We start from the raw sequence: 14784 nt of genomic DNA on the forward strand, positions 1-14784 counted from the left end.
TTTTCCGACATGACAATGAAATAGTACAGTGGTTATAACTATTGTTCAAGCATTGGCGTTTGTATTTCAGAGGAGGCAGTGGTGGCTGAGCGTCCGGTGCAGGAGAGTGTGTCAGCTGATGTACCAGAGGAGCTGGAGAGGTTGAGATCCGAGTACCAGGAGCTGACGGATAGACATGAGGCGCAGGTCAGGGACAACGCTCAGCTCAGTAGGTGAGTAAGAGGTCTGAGGAGAGACTTTTGTATTTTTTTTATCTTTCATGGTTAGTTTGGTCCATGTTCATATTGGCTTCACTGTGTAGTTACTTTACTTATAGGGGTCTAGTGGTTAAAGCGTTCGCTAGTCAAGTGTAAAACACGGGTTCAACACGTCCCCTTCCCACGTGACTGTCACAATTCACTAGTTTCTTATGTTCTGCCTATGTGAGGTGAGGTGAAATTGGGTTTAACATCGTGCTTGAGAATATTTCGCTCATATGACCACATGCATGCGTGTGTATGTGTATGTGCAGCTGCTTGTACTAGCCCAGACTGAAGCTGGTTTTATAGTGCTAGCCCACTGAGATACCATGATGCAGTGAAGCATGAATACCCCACTCAGACACATTATACTGACTCCGAGCCGACCAGTCCTTGTTGTACCCATTAATGCCGAGCGCTAGATAGGGACCAACAAGTACCATATTTTAAGGTCTTTTGGTATGACGCGGTCAGGGATCGAACCCGCGACCTTCCGCTCTCTGGGAGGACGCTCTAACCACTACACCACGGAGGCGGTCCTCTGCCTATCTACTGCTATGTATCTGAAGCTATGCTATGATTGCTGCAGGTTTCTGGAGGAGAAGGAGGACCGGATCTCAGAGCTGGAGTCGACAGTTAACACCCTTGGGGAGGAGGCTGGGGACAAGGCTCAACTCCTGGAGAACATACAGAGTGACAAGACAGCTCTTAGTCGCGCGCTGACTCAGAACAAAGACCTCAAGCAACAGCTGGCTGAACTGCAGAGTGGCTTCGTCAAACTGGTGAGACTTCTATAGGACCTTGTCAAACTGTCTAGAGGACCTGACTTAACAATTACAACATTGCGTGTAGGATTTGTCTGATTTCATGTTGGACAGCACTTAGCCTTGGATCTGTTCCATTGTACGAATCCCACTGTAATCAGAAATAGGTCCCAGCAGATGAGACCGTGAGATATAAGTGTTGGTTGTGTTTCAGAGCAACGAGAACATGGAGATGATGACCAAGCTACAGGGAGAGGAACACTCTGGCAACGAACTTGCTCAGCGGCTGGCCCAGCAGGAGGATGAGATTAAGGACCTCAGAGAATCGGTGAGAATCTACATTTCATCACAGAGACAGTGTTCATTATTTTGTGCACTTACGAATGCAAGAATATATGAGGGAAGTCAGTTTTGGAAATCACTCTGAGGAAAATTCTTTTCTCCACCTTGCCATGTTCATATAAATTGTGCCTTTGTTGTCCCCCGCCGCAACGCGTAACGGGGGACTATGTATTCAGCGGCGTCCGTCCGTCCGTCCGTACGTCCCGATTCTTGTTAAAGCGATATCTCATGAACTGTTGTACCCAATGTCTTCAAATTTGGTGACAGCCTACATTGGGTGATTGCGCAGACACCAGTCGATTTGGGTGACCTTGACCTTGACCTTATTTTCAAGGTCACCACGACACTTTGACCACTTTTCAAACTTGTTAGCGTGATATCTCATGAACTGTTGTACCCAATGTCTTGAAATTTGGTGACAGCCTACATTAGGGGATTACAAAGAGACCAGTTTATTTAGGTGACCTTGACCTCATTTTCAAACTCTTTTTGAACACTTTCCAAACTCTTTTTAACACGGCGTCTAATGGACTGTTGTACCAAATGTCTTCAAATTTGATGACAGCATACATTGGGGGATTACGCAGACACCAGTTGATTTTGGGTGACCTTGACCTTATCTTCAAGGTCACCACGACACTTTTCACACTTTTAACTCTTGTTAACGCGATATCTCATGGACTGTTGTACCCAATGTCTTCAAATTTGATGACAGCATACATTGGGGTATTACACAGACACCAGTTTATTTGGGTGACCTTGACCTTATCTTCAAGGTCACCACGATACTTTGACCGCTTTTTTAAACGCGATATCTCATAAAACATTGCACCCAATGTTTTCAAGTATGTTGACAGCCTACATTGGGTGATTATGCAGACACCAGTCATTTCAGGCATCGTGTATGTGACCCAATGATAAAAAGTAGTAAATATAGATATTCCATTCTTTAGCGGCGGGGGACATTGCCACATCAGTGGCAAACACTTGTTCTGACTGTTTGTGGGGTGGTGGGGTAGCCCAGTGGTTAAAGCGTTGGCTCGTCACGCCGAAGACCCGGGTTCAAATCCCCACATGGGTACAATGTGTGAAGCCCATTTCTGGTGTTCCCCGCCGTGATGTTGCTGGAATATTGCTAAAAGCGGCGTAAAACCAAACTCAGTCAGTCAGTCAGTCTGACTGTTTGTGAAATGACACAAAGAAATTGCTTCTGAGCTGTGAATTGTTTGTTGCAAGATAACTTTAGTCATAATATTTATGTGATAGTATTGAATGTTTAAGTAATGATGTGTTTTAGTTTATAAGATAATTGTTCATAACTTGTTCAATGTTTTCTGTGACTGTCAGACTACTCTCGATGTAGTGTTGCTCTGTGACTGTCAGACTACTCTCGATGTAGTGTTGCTCTGTGACTGTCAGACTACTCTCGATGTAGTGTTGCTCTGTGACCGTTACACTGACTGTGACGACGATGTGTTGCAGGTGAGCAGCAAGGACCGTGAGTTGTCTGAGCTGCAGAAGGTGGTGTCCATCTCCCAGAGGGAGGAGTACCAGCAGGACCAGATCCAGGACAGGCTGCGGCACTACGAGGCCCAGGCACAGCTGGTCGACACCCTGCAGAACGAACTCACGTCCGCACAGGTGGGTCACTCACTAACACTGGTTGGTCTAAATGGTCGGTTGTAGCATGTCATCACAGGGATTTATCTAGACCTGCTCAGAGCCCAATACACAACTCAAAGTCAGCAGCAAATGGCAGTACAATTTCCCTAATTGGATGGAAAAAATTACAATGTTATTTTCACCAATAGAAGGAAAGTATGATTTATCTCTACAGTGAAACAGTGAAGGCATCGCCACTGTTCTAAAACTGAATTTAAGAAATGCAGATTTCAAATTTGAACCTTGTTTGGAATCCTAGATAAGTTGCTCCACCTGAAGGTCAATATCTTGCAGTGCTTTAGGCTTCAGCATATCGAGAAGCATGGCAATCTGTGTGTCCCGACATTGTTTTTGTCCCTGTAATTGTGCATGGTATCCGTTGTGCATGTTCAACTGTATGTCAACTGTATGACAGACCTCCCAGCATGGTGCATGAATTACCTCACTTTACGTCTCATCCTCAGAATGTCTGTCACCTGTTGTCATGTCAAGTATATGACCGACCTCCCCAGCAGCATGCATGATTAACTCGTCCATCTTGCCCTCAGAATGTCTGTCACCTGTTGTCATGTCAACTATATGACCGACCTCCCCCTTGCCCTCCCCCTTGCCCTCAGAATATCTGTTCCCTGTTGCCTGTGGTTTACGTTGTTATGAGTGATTGCTGCAACTGTTACCACAAGTACACCGTAATGAACAATACTTAGCACCAAACCGTTCAACTTTGTTGCTCTCAGCTGAGAATGTGTCCGTGTCCAGCACACTCACTTTTCATTATCATGAGGTGAGGTGAGGTGAAATGGTTTATCGTCGTGCTTGAGAATATTTTGCTCGTATGACGACATGCATGCGTGTGTATGTGTATGTGCGGCTGCTTGTACTAGCCCAGACTTAAGCTGGTTTTATAGTGCTAGCCCACTGAGATACCATGCCGCAGTGAAGCATGAATACCCCACTCAGACACATTATACTGACTCCGAGCCGACCAGTCCTTGTTGTACCCATTAATGCCGAAGCGCCAGGCGGGGACCAACAAGTACCATATTTTAACGTCTTTTGGTATGACGTGGTCGGGGATCGAACCCGCGACCTTCCGCTCTCAGGGCGGACGCTCAAACCACTACACCACACGGAGGCGGTTTCATTATCATGAAAACATTGACACAGATGATGATGATAATGGTGGTACAGCTGCAAACTTAAAGCAAGTGCATCTGATGAGTGAGGAAGTTTGGTTTAACACCAGTTTTAGCAGTATTCCAGTTATATCATGTCTTGTCAGTTTATTGAGGGAGGAAAGCCTAGTGACACAATCCACAGACATTTACCACTTTGGTGAAACCTGAGCACAGATATAGTGCTTAGAAACTGAGAGATATTATCAGGGCAATGTGGGATTCAACAACCTGTGATCATAGGTTTCCAGCATGCCCAAGGGATGCATCTCTGGCAAACTGCAGTGTCTCAGAAAGTAGGCCAACTTATGATGAAGAATTTGACCTGCCTTCACGTTGCCCCTAGTGATGGTACAAACGCTAACTTAGAGCAGGTGTTCATGCATGTGTACTTCTGGTTTTAAGCGCCTGAAAGAGGAACGTTTGGTAAGCCTGTCACTAATTTCACCCACAACACATCTTGTACTTTCTGTTTGGGAGTTCCCATAGGGCTTGTTGCCTTGTGGTAAATAACTGTTTTTACGGTTTTATGCGAACAGTATCATGAAATGAATATGAAGCAAATTCGCACCTTTCATTGTATCATTTACTGTGATTACTGTACTATGGGAACTCTTCATCTCTTCTTTTCTCAATTCATCCCTGCTATGTCAGCAGTTTACTTATGTGTGCAACTAACCCTGGTTCTTCTGTCAATATTAACTCTGTATACAAACACATGTAATTGCTGAATTTATTACCCACGAGGTCAACGTATGGGTAGTTGCATACTAATCTCGTACGTCACACGAGTGTCGTATCGCGTTGACCTGTGTCATAACGACTTGACCTGAGATTCTAACGATTTGATTGGATAACCGATGACCTCTCAATTAGGTCACATTCTGACGTAACTATTTTTTCATTCATAACAAACACGTGAATTCATTCATTCTACAACTTAAATGCATTGTGGGAATGTAAACATTGTGAACGTTGCCGTGTCGCTGTTTAATTGTGAGTCGAACTGAGACATTATGTCCGTCTAAAAACATAAACGCAGTGTTTCCACCCAGTGATGTTAGCCGAATATAGCAACTGGAAACCAAGAAACGAGGTGCTATGGAGTAGTTTACTGTAGGAGGCTGTACGAGGCGATGACAACTGACATGCATCGTGACGTCCGTTACCAAGGCAGTGACGTCATTACAGTGTGACGTCATTACAGTGTGACGTCATGCAAATATTGTACTACAGTACAAAACTCTTCCGCAACCTCTTTATGAAACCGGTTTCGGTTTGAAACCAAAAACATAACAAAAATACGCTATTTTGTCAATTTAATGCATGTAAGACATGGGTAATAAATAAAATACCACACTCGGTCTCATTACATACGAAACGAGTGTCCTTCCTATGGTATCTGACCTATATATTTTGCACTTCTATTGTAGAGCTGTGTGTTCAGTCTTTCTGCATTCCATGGAATGTAGCATCACCTACAGCTTTAACAATTTCTACAGCTTCCAGAGTAGAAAGTGTGCCTATTAATTCATAACATGTTTTGAAGCTTTTCACAGTGTGAACATGCAGTACACCTAGACTATCATGATAATCATACCCAGCTTATAATTAATTGATTAAAGTTCCTTTCACTATTTGTGTGTGTATCACTATTTTGACAAACTATACTGGCACATTTAAGGAAACACTGACATAGCAGTGAGGGGTATTCCAGGGCATCAGTTCTTGACCATGGCTCTTCCCAGGCAGATAATTTTGTGATCATTGGACATGTTTTTTGTGGAGTTAGTTTTCTGTGTTCTTGCACACATTTTCTATTTTACATTTGAAACTTGGAAAATTTTTAGTGGTCTTCTTTGCCATGTATCATATGAACCTGGCTTTTATATGAGATATTACTGGGGTGAGATCATGTGATATCTCATAAGAGTTATTGCTGGAATGAAATTACACTACAATACTTTGCAGGTCATTGTGACCTCCTAGGTTGCCATGACATTGCTGTTCTCTGCCACTGAAGACACTGTTTATTAATGTTTATTTTAAAGTAAAGAAGATTAAAGAATGATTTTAGATGATAAATATAATCTCACCAGAGTGTCCTTAGGCATCAGATATATTAAAAAAAAGTTGAAAACTACTCACATTCTAGAGTTTTGGACATTTATCAATTACCCTTTTTGATGTCTTACACATCAAAAGACCTGATGGAAGATTCTCCAGATATGAGGCTTTCTTTAGTCTATATTTAGTGCTTCTGGTGTCAACATTATGATGTTTTCTTATCAGTTTTTACGTTTAGTAAGACATGGGAAACATCTCACTGCTGATTCATGACAATTGGGTAGATTGATGTTCATGCTGTTCATCCCTGGATTGTCTGGTCCAGACTCGATTGTTTACAGACCGCCGCCATATAGCTGGAATATTGCTGAGTGCGGTGTAAAACCAAACTCACTCACTCACTCACTGATTCATGATTTATTCTGCTGACTCAGCTGGCTTTGTGGGTCAGTTATGTTTTTAAAGTGTATATACTGAGGCATTCTTAACACCAACCATACTAACTGTGATACATTATCTTCATAATCTCATTGTCATGAAGTGTAAGATGTAATTCTCACACTGAGAACTAAAGCTGCCATGCTTATAAAGTTCATCAGATGGATGCAATGGTTGCCAAGTGTGGTCACTGGTTTTGATGGGTGACCAGTGTTTGGTTGTGACAGTGTAGACTTATGTCATAATGGTGTACATCATGGCGGATATCTCTACAGACTTCAGGGCTTGTGTGTGTCGTCTGGGGTGCCACAAATTGATATATAGATGTACAGAGTTGCATCTTACAGGGCTTCAAGAATCATATGATCACAAATTGCCTTTATTAGTATTCTTGGTTTGTCAGTACCAAACTGCCCTCATTCAGTTCACCAGAGTGTTAAATGCTGGCATAATACATCACTTTGGGCCTTCTTCTTATTGTATGAACTTACAAAACTGCTAAATGAACACCTTTCCACTGAACCTCACAGCTGATCTTGACCAACTTCAACACATATCATGATAAATTCTCTTAGTATGAGGGTTCATGCCTCGATCAACAATAGTTGAGTGTGAAACAGTTTCAGTGTGGCAGCATGATTGATATTAATATTTCTAGAGAGTTGACCTTGGAGTGAGTTTGACCTTAGGGACCGTTCCTAATTTATGGCTAGGGGGTGATGATTTTTTTTTGGTGTATGTGGGGTGGGTGGGGGTGTGTCACCCATTTTCTTCTGGGGAGCTGGGGGTCAGCAATTTTGTACACACATACTAGGGGAGGGGATCAGCAATTTTGTACATAATATGTTTAAAATTATGCTTAGAAATTATGGGAAAGGGAGGGGGTCATTGATTTTGTACATGACATGCAAGGGGGGTCACTTATTTTGTACATGATTTTATTTTTTATTTTTTTTTTATTTTATTTTATTTTATTTTATTTTATTTTTTATTATTTTTATTTATTTATTTTATTTATTTTATTTTATTTTATTTTATTTTTTATTTTTTATTGGGGATGGGGGGGGGGGAGAGTGTTCACTTATTTTGTACATAAATTTTAGGGGGGGTCATTCACATTGTACATGCTTCTCCATAAAAATCATCACCACCACCCCAGCCATAAATTATGAACAGTCCCTAAGTTATAAGAAAGTTGAACCCATTATGTGCATATTTGCAATGGCTGGTGCAAAAGCTATGTTTTAGGTCTTTTATGCACAAGGTGGCTTGAAATGTGCAGATGTCAATCCTTGCTGACTATAAATGTCTCTTTCTTTCCCAGGACATGATGGATGCCTTGACAACACAGAACCGTGAACTCCGTGCCATGCTCATCAAGGCCACTGAGGTCAAGGCCAACTCTGAACATTCCATTGATGACCCAGAAAATGAATCCAAGAGAGACAGTCTGGTTAGTTTCCTTGTTTTTCTGAGCACCATCCTTCACCTTGTAAAAGCCTGCTAGTTGATAACTGAAAAGTTAGGAGCAGTGAGCTGGTGGCATGGAACCGCCACTGTGGTGTAGTGGTTAAAGCGTCTGCCCGGAGAACAGAAGCTCGTGGGTTCGATCCCTGGCCGCGTCATACCAAGAGATGTTAAAATATAGTACTTGTTGGTCCCAGCCTAGCACTCTGCATTAATGGGAATAATTGTGACTGTGGCATTTAATAACATTCTCTCACTTGACTAATTTGACACAGGGGAATGCAGCTGTTCTTTCTTCTGTTCCAGATGGGGTCTCTACAGTCAACCATCCACCAACTGGAGAGTGAGCGAAGTCAGCTTGTGGATAACCTCCGAGAACAGAGGGACCTTCCGGACAGCCTCGGGATCAAGGTCGCCGATCTACAGGAGGAGATTCTTAGGAAAAGTGAGGCCTGCTTCGATGTGAAATATTTGTTTTAAGATTGCTCAATTGTAGGAGTTTCTCGTTCACCACAGTTTTACCGGTTGACATATAAATGTCAACTACTAAAAGTAACAGGTGTGATAGGTCAGATTTGGAGAATTCTAGTTATTCGAATGTTTGTTTTTGTTACTTTAAGTTTATTGCTCACTTCAGTAGAGCAGAGTAATTTTAATATATATTTTTAATAAATTTAAATAAATATTGATATGATACCTTACTTCTCATTTTCAGCTCAAATGAATTTTGAAAACGACATCATCACAAGAGCAGATTATGACCAGTTGAAGACAGCTCTGGAGATGATTCAGGTGATGATTAAACATAAAAATCCTACATATCAGTGTACGTTGTATTGTATTAATTTGCCAAAGAACATAGCAAAATCCCAATGAATGATATCAACTCAATATATATGTATGCTCAGTGAAGTAGCATAGTTTTGCTGAGAAAAGTCAAGCCTTGGCAGTCAATGACAGCTTAGTCCGGAGCACACTACAGGGGTTAAAGGGCCAGCATGTCAACTGTTCTGAAGTATTGTTTGCAAACAATAGCCAAGAACACCCCAGCTTTCTTCGTATAGCGTGCCTTATTCCATGAGAGAACTCTCTGCTCCAGTAATCCCACTGTAGCTGATCAGGACGGCCATCATTTTGAGAATTGTTTCTGGAACATGATTGGTGTCATATGACCAAGGCTTTTATATTGTCATCAAGGCTGTGATAAACACTAGCTGGCATTCCAATCTCACTGGGGGTACAATGTGTGAAGCCCATTTCTGAAGTCCCCAGCCGTGATGTTGCTGAAATATTGCTAAAAGCGGCGTAAAACCAAAACTCAGTCAGTCAGTCAGTCCAATCTCACTGGCAATAAATATATTGTATCTCATCCCAAAGAAAAACACACAAGCGTTGCTCCAGTTTTGCCACTTTGTAAAACATGATTGATGCTTTTTTTTTAGTTGAATGCTTTGGTCGTCTGCTTGGTTATGCAGTCTATGGTTGTTTTGTTTTGAGAATTGAATGTTGAGTGATCTGAAAATTTTACATCACTCTCTACAAATGTTTCAAGAATAGTTTGAAAACAACCAGAACCATCCAAGTCCGAGGCCTTTAATCATTTTAATTCTGGTGTTGTATAGTACTTTAAAGGGTCATCCAGTCTATCATCTGATGCATATTGGGCGGTGGGGGTAGCCTAGTGGTTATAGTGTTCGCTCGTCACGCTGAAGGCCCGGGCTCGATTCCCCACATGGGTACATGTGTGAAGCCCATTTCTGGTGTCCCCTGCCGTGATGTTGATGGAATGTTGCTATAAGCGGCGTAAACCATACTCACTCACTCACTCTGATGCATATTGTACACATGGATTTGTATCTCCAGGATATTTCTCTGAACCAAAACATCTTTCTGCAACAAATTATGTTTTCTAGAATGAGAAGCTACTGATGGTTTGTTCGGATAGTTGAAAGTGTATTTGTGGTGTTTCAGGATAAGTATTCTCGTGTGATGAGAGACAAGGCGGAGTTGACGGACAAGGCAGACATGTTGGAGCACATGGTGACTCAGCTACAAGGGGAGACGGACACTATAGGTGAGCATACATGCACCCCTCAGATGAACAGTGCAGACAGTTTGTTGTACTGCTAGAACAGGTTCACTTGTTGAAGGGCCTTAATATCGGGATATGTTGCAAGGACAAACTTGACAGTCCTTTGCATTGAAAGATAAATACTAAAACACTCATCGATTCATCTATGTATAAGAACCATATATACTCATGGAAACGAATAAGGGAACACATGAAAGTACGTAAATCATGTAAATCTTCACTCACTCACTCACTCACTCATGTGTACATTTAATAGGTGTCATCATTGATAGACGTTGTAAGTGTGTAATAATAAGCTGTGAGAACAATGGCTAAGTACAATGTATGTAATGAAAATTTCAGCTATTGTGAGGAAAACACTTTGTGGAGAATGTAGATATACTGCTTCAGTATTTGGCCTCCAGAAGGTGCTTGTCTGCTGTGAGCTCAGTGATGTTCTGTGTTTGTAGGCGAATACATCTCCCTGTACCACCACCAGAGGGCACTGCTCCAGCAGCGGGAACATCAAAAGAATGATTACATCACCCAGCTGGCCAGGGACAGAGAGGAGATGCAGGTATGAGTTATTCACAGGTTGACTTTACTGGAGCACCATGGATGGGAAAATCAGCAGAGGCCACTGAGCATGTATTTGACTGTATGTTTGGTACATGTATTGCTGGACCAGCTCATGGATGTATTTGACTGTATACATCTGACCTGTATTGCAGGGTAAGCTCGGCCAGCTCCAGGCCTTGGTGATGCAGCTTCTGGGGGAGAGGAACATGCTGCACAGCTACACCGAGGAGGCCTCGCGACCCGCCGACAACTCCGACCTCGAGCAGCATCTCAACTCCTCCATTTCACACAAACAGGGCCACAAACATCACCATCATCATAGGAGTGCGATGACGAATGGCGTCGACAATAACTATGGTAAGCTGGGGGTCTTAAAAGTTAATAAGTTAATAAGCTGTTCTTGGATGTTTACCTTACTCCGTATCAAGAGTATTGCAATTGCAGTTAAAATGGACTACAATTATTTTTTATACTAAATCTAAACTTTTTATACTGCAAACCTTTGCTTATCCCCTGTATTTGAAGCTTTGATATTGAAAAGATCTACATCGCTAGGTTTCATTTGATTCTGAAGTGTGAAGATCCAGATTCTAACTGATCTTCAGCAATCCATACTTGTCATTAGAGGAGACAAACAGGTTGGGCTCACTGGCTTGGTTGATGCATGTCATGTTCCGATTTCATAGATCGATGCTCATGATATCAGTCACCAGATAAACTGTCCAGGCAGCAATAGGTGGATTATCGCAGAGTGCGGTATTATACAGACAAATCATTTGATTCTGTCTTAATTTTCTGTCTTCATGAGAATGCCATGACTTCAAGGAGTACTTGAGTGTTGCAGCATCAGTTTGTGCCAGAAACTTATTTGCTTGGAGTTGAAATTAGTGGTTTTGTATCATTTTATGTGGATTTTGGTGTTAATGTTTGGATAAGAATTAACTATTCTCATTAGAAATGAAAAGATGTTCACTGGCATGAGAAATGGCTATGGTTATAGGCAGTTGTATAGACTTCATTTTCATCATTTTTCTGTTCTTTCTGTTAGAGTGGCCCGACTACACAAGTTCAGAGAGCGACAGTGAGAGTGAAGTGGAACCCATAGTGGGTGGAACCCATGACACCGACTCGGTCACACCCACTGAAGAAATCAACCAACCAATGTTAACTGATACTCCATCCCCCGACCAATCACTATCCGCAGAGAACACAGACATGAATATTCATGAGGAACATCATGCACATGTCACCAAACATATGCATCGAACTCTTCCTGAGGAGGACCAAACCGCACACCGAATTCTTCATTTACTGTCAGAAATCGGCCATTCCAATTTGGTGGAGAAGGCGCCTTTCACGGAAAGGAACTTCCTACCATGCAAGTTCTGCCAAGGGCCAATCCATATTGTTTAACAGATGTACAATCTATGTAGATATGTACATAAACTGAATGATATTGTATAGACACGACGACTGGGTTGGGGTATGCTGGAAACCCACGCCACTAAACTACCTGCTTTGTTTGTGAGGAGCAGACTCAATAACCATGCCTTGACTAACAAACTGACCATCTCAGCGTTGTCCGAGTGTCGGACCAGACTACAGGAATCTCTGGGAATGGTCTGAGGAGCAGCATGTGAATGTGTGTGGTGGTGATCTTCCGGATTTAGGATGGACTGAGTATTAGAAGTCTTGTTATTAAATCTGAATAATCGTGTGTAATATACTGCAATACAACATGTTGTAAATATGTTACTACTAGGAGTGTCTGTTTAAAAACAGAATGTACTGATGCAGACTTTTAGCTCAGTGAAGATGTTTGACGGATGACTTGCGAGTAAAGTTACAGTTTTGCCCTGGTTGCCTCTGTCCGTGACCCTGCTTGGAGTGACATCATTCTGAAGTATGATCCTCTGACTGCCCTGTTCTCTCGTCCTTGTCAAGTTAGGGACACAATTATATGTCATAAAATATTGGGTGTGTCATAGATTTGCTTGGGAGGGCTCATGGCTTAAAATGTAATTGCTTTGAAGTTGTTATTGTCCTTGAACTGTCCATTTTAGACAAGAAGTTGTTATTTTGAAGGATACTTTTAGGCCACAAATACAAATCATTTCGACAGACTTCTGTATCAGGTGTCAGTTGATTTTACATCTTCAGATAGCTATGAATGAGACACTTCTTCCAAAAATCATAACTTATTATTGTTTTCTTAACTCGATCTTCACAGAATGATTCTCAGTGTAGATGCAACGTCTAGAAATCAAATACCTACTTTCTCATTTGGAAGAACTTGAACATTTTGTCCTATGATGGATGTATTCAGAAGCTGTTGTCCATGTATCTCCACAGTACTTGGTGGTCAGGGTTGCAAGCAATTATGTCATTGTTCATCTACCATCTAGTTACAGTGTAACCTGTGCACCTTGTACATTCTTCATGTGCTGTCATGAACAAGAAGGGGATGTTGTTGCTGTCATTCAAAGAGATCCGGGGTAGAATAGGTCTCCAGCAACCCATGCTTGCCACAAAAGGCGACTATGCTTGTCGTAAGAGGCGACTAACGGGATCGGGTGGTCAGGCTCACTGACTTGGTTGACACATGCCGTCAGTTCCCAATTGCGCAGATTGATGTTCATGCTGTTGATCACTGGATTGTCTGGTCCAGACTCGATTATTTACAGACTGCCGCCATATAGCTGGAATATTGCTGAGAGCAGCGTAAAACTAAACTCACTCACTCACTCACTCCTCACTCATTCAAAGAAGATGGTTCATGTGATGATGCAGTTCATTGTGCAGTTGCATCCCACTGGCATGCCACAATCGTTCGTTGTAATTCTAATTTAGCCTTTATACAGTTCTTGCTTTGTTGCAACACCTGTGGTGTCTCAGAGCTGCATCAGTTCCTGACCCATTACGTGGATACATCCTTATATCACTGAGAAATGTTCAAAGTTGCATTTACCCAATACCTCACTGTATCAGTGCATCTGTGTTCTGTCATCATGACTTGCAGTTGCACAGTCTCTGTGGGATGTAGAAATGCCTGAAACAACATATTTTCCTTTAATTGTTCAGTCTGTAAGGATGATCGTGTCAGCTCATCTGTGACTAATTTTGCAATAGGGATCCTTTCTGTCATCTCTTATGTTTCTGAAGTGATGCAGTGTCAACCCTGATGTTAAGGTTTTCTATACAAAACACCATTATTCCACAGCTCTTAATGTTGAGCACTGCCATGGCAACCAGCAAGACATGGTATGGATAACAGCCAGTAGGGTGTAAACATGGTTACTGATTCATAATCTCATTGTGGCCAACTTGGTTTTCTTTTTCAGTTTGATCACAGATTAAACAGCCATTTGTTGAGAACATGGTGACAGTGTATCCATGCTGACAGAGCTGCTTTTCATGTCTTGTTGCCGCATGTAGTAGATGACACTACAATGTTTTGTGGGGATGGTAGTTTCTTAAAGTCAAATATCATTGCTGACACTTCTGTGATGCTGTTGTTAAAGTCTGAACCAGATCTGTTGAAATCTGATTCTTTGATGTACATTGTACACTTGGAGTTGAAATGTCCACTTTGGTAATTGTATCATGCTGAAATTTCATCTTCACCTAAACATTAGTTTTGGTGTCATCAAATAGTCACCAGATCTATCTCCCCCACTGAGAGGTCTTGTGAATACTTCCATCCTAACCTACTTGACATCTGTCATCCCCAACCCCCATCCCCACAGGCATCCAAACCCCTCCCCAAATCAGCACCTCAAGGGTAGAAGGGAGTTACTAAGACAGTGCATGGTATAGCACAGGGGAAGCTGCAGCTAGGAGGACAACACCCTAACACTCAATGCCTCTGTTGTGCCCCCCAGGTTCCACTACATGGGCTGGCCTACAGTGTGTGTGAGTGTATTGTAGTGTGAGGTTGATCTTGTGCTGCTGGGCCCAGCACACAGTATTGAATACTGCTG

General features: G+C 42.1%; 1 protein-coding gene across 5 annotated transcripts in view; it reads left to right on the forward strand.

Moving 5' to 3' along the window:
* Positions 1-13388, forward strand: part of LOC124265820 (golgin subfamily A member 2-like) — a 34773-nt gene extending 21385 nt beyond the window's left edge. For 3 of the 5 annotated variants that reach the window (XM_046700653.1, XM_046700654.1, XM_046700657.1), the window contains 12 exons: positions 71-212; positions 829-1021; positions 1218-1331; positions 2828-2986; positions 4588-4608; positions 8012-8140; positions 8461-8599; positions 8870-8946; positions 10126-10228; positions 10696-10802; positions 10957-11161; positions 11853-13388. In XM_046700653.1, the coding sequence (XP_046556609.1) occupies positions 71-212; positions 829-1021; positions 1218-1331; positions 2828-2986; positions 4588-4608; positions 8012-8140; positions 8461-8599; positions 8870-8946; positions 10126-10228; positions 10696-10802; positions 10957-11161; positions 11853-12217 (1754 nt within the window). In that variant the 3' untranslated portion in view covers positions 12218-13388. The remainder of the gene's footprint in view (positions 1-70; positions 213-828; positions 1022-1217; positions 1332-2827; positions 2987-4587; positions 4609-8011; positions 8141-8460; positions 8600-8869; positions 8947-10125; positions 10229-10695; positions 10803-10956; positions 11162-11852) is intronic. The other 2 variants (XM_046700655.1, XM_046700656.1) reach the window with 1 other exon arrangement.
* Positions 13389-14784: the final 1396 nt, after the last annotated feature.

The sequence above is a fragment of the Haliotis rubra genome, unplaced genomic scaffold (assembly GCF_003918875.1).
Source record: "Haliotis rubra isolate DU_JTF1 unplaced genomic scaffold, ASM391887v1 Scf998, whole genome shotgun sequence".
Taxonomy (NCBI): Eukaryota; Metazoa; Mollusca; class Gastropoda; order Lepetellida; family Haliotidae; genus Haliotis; species Haliotis rubra.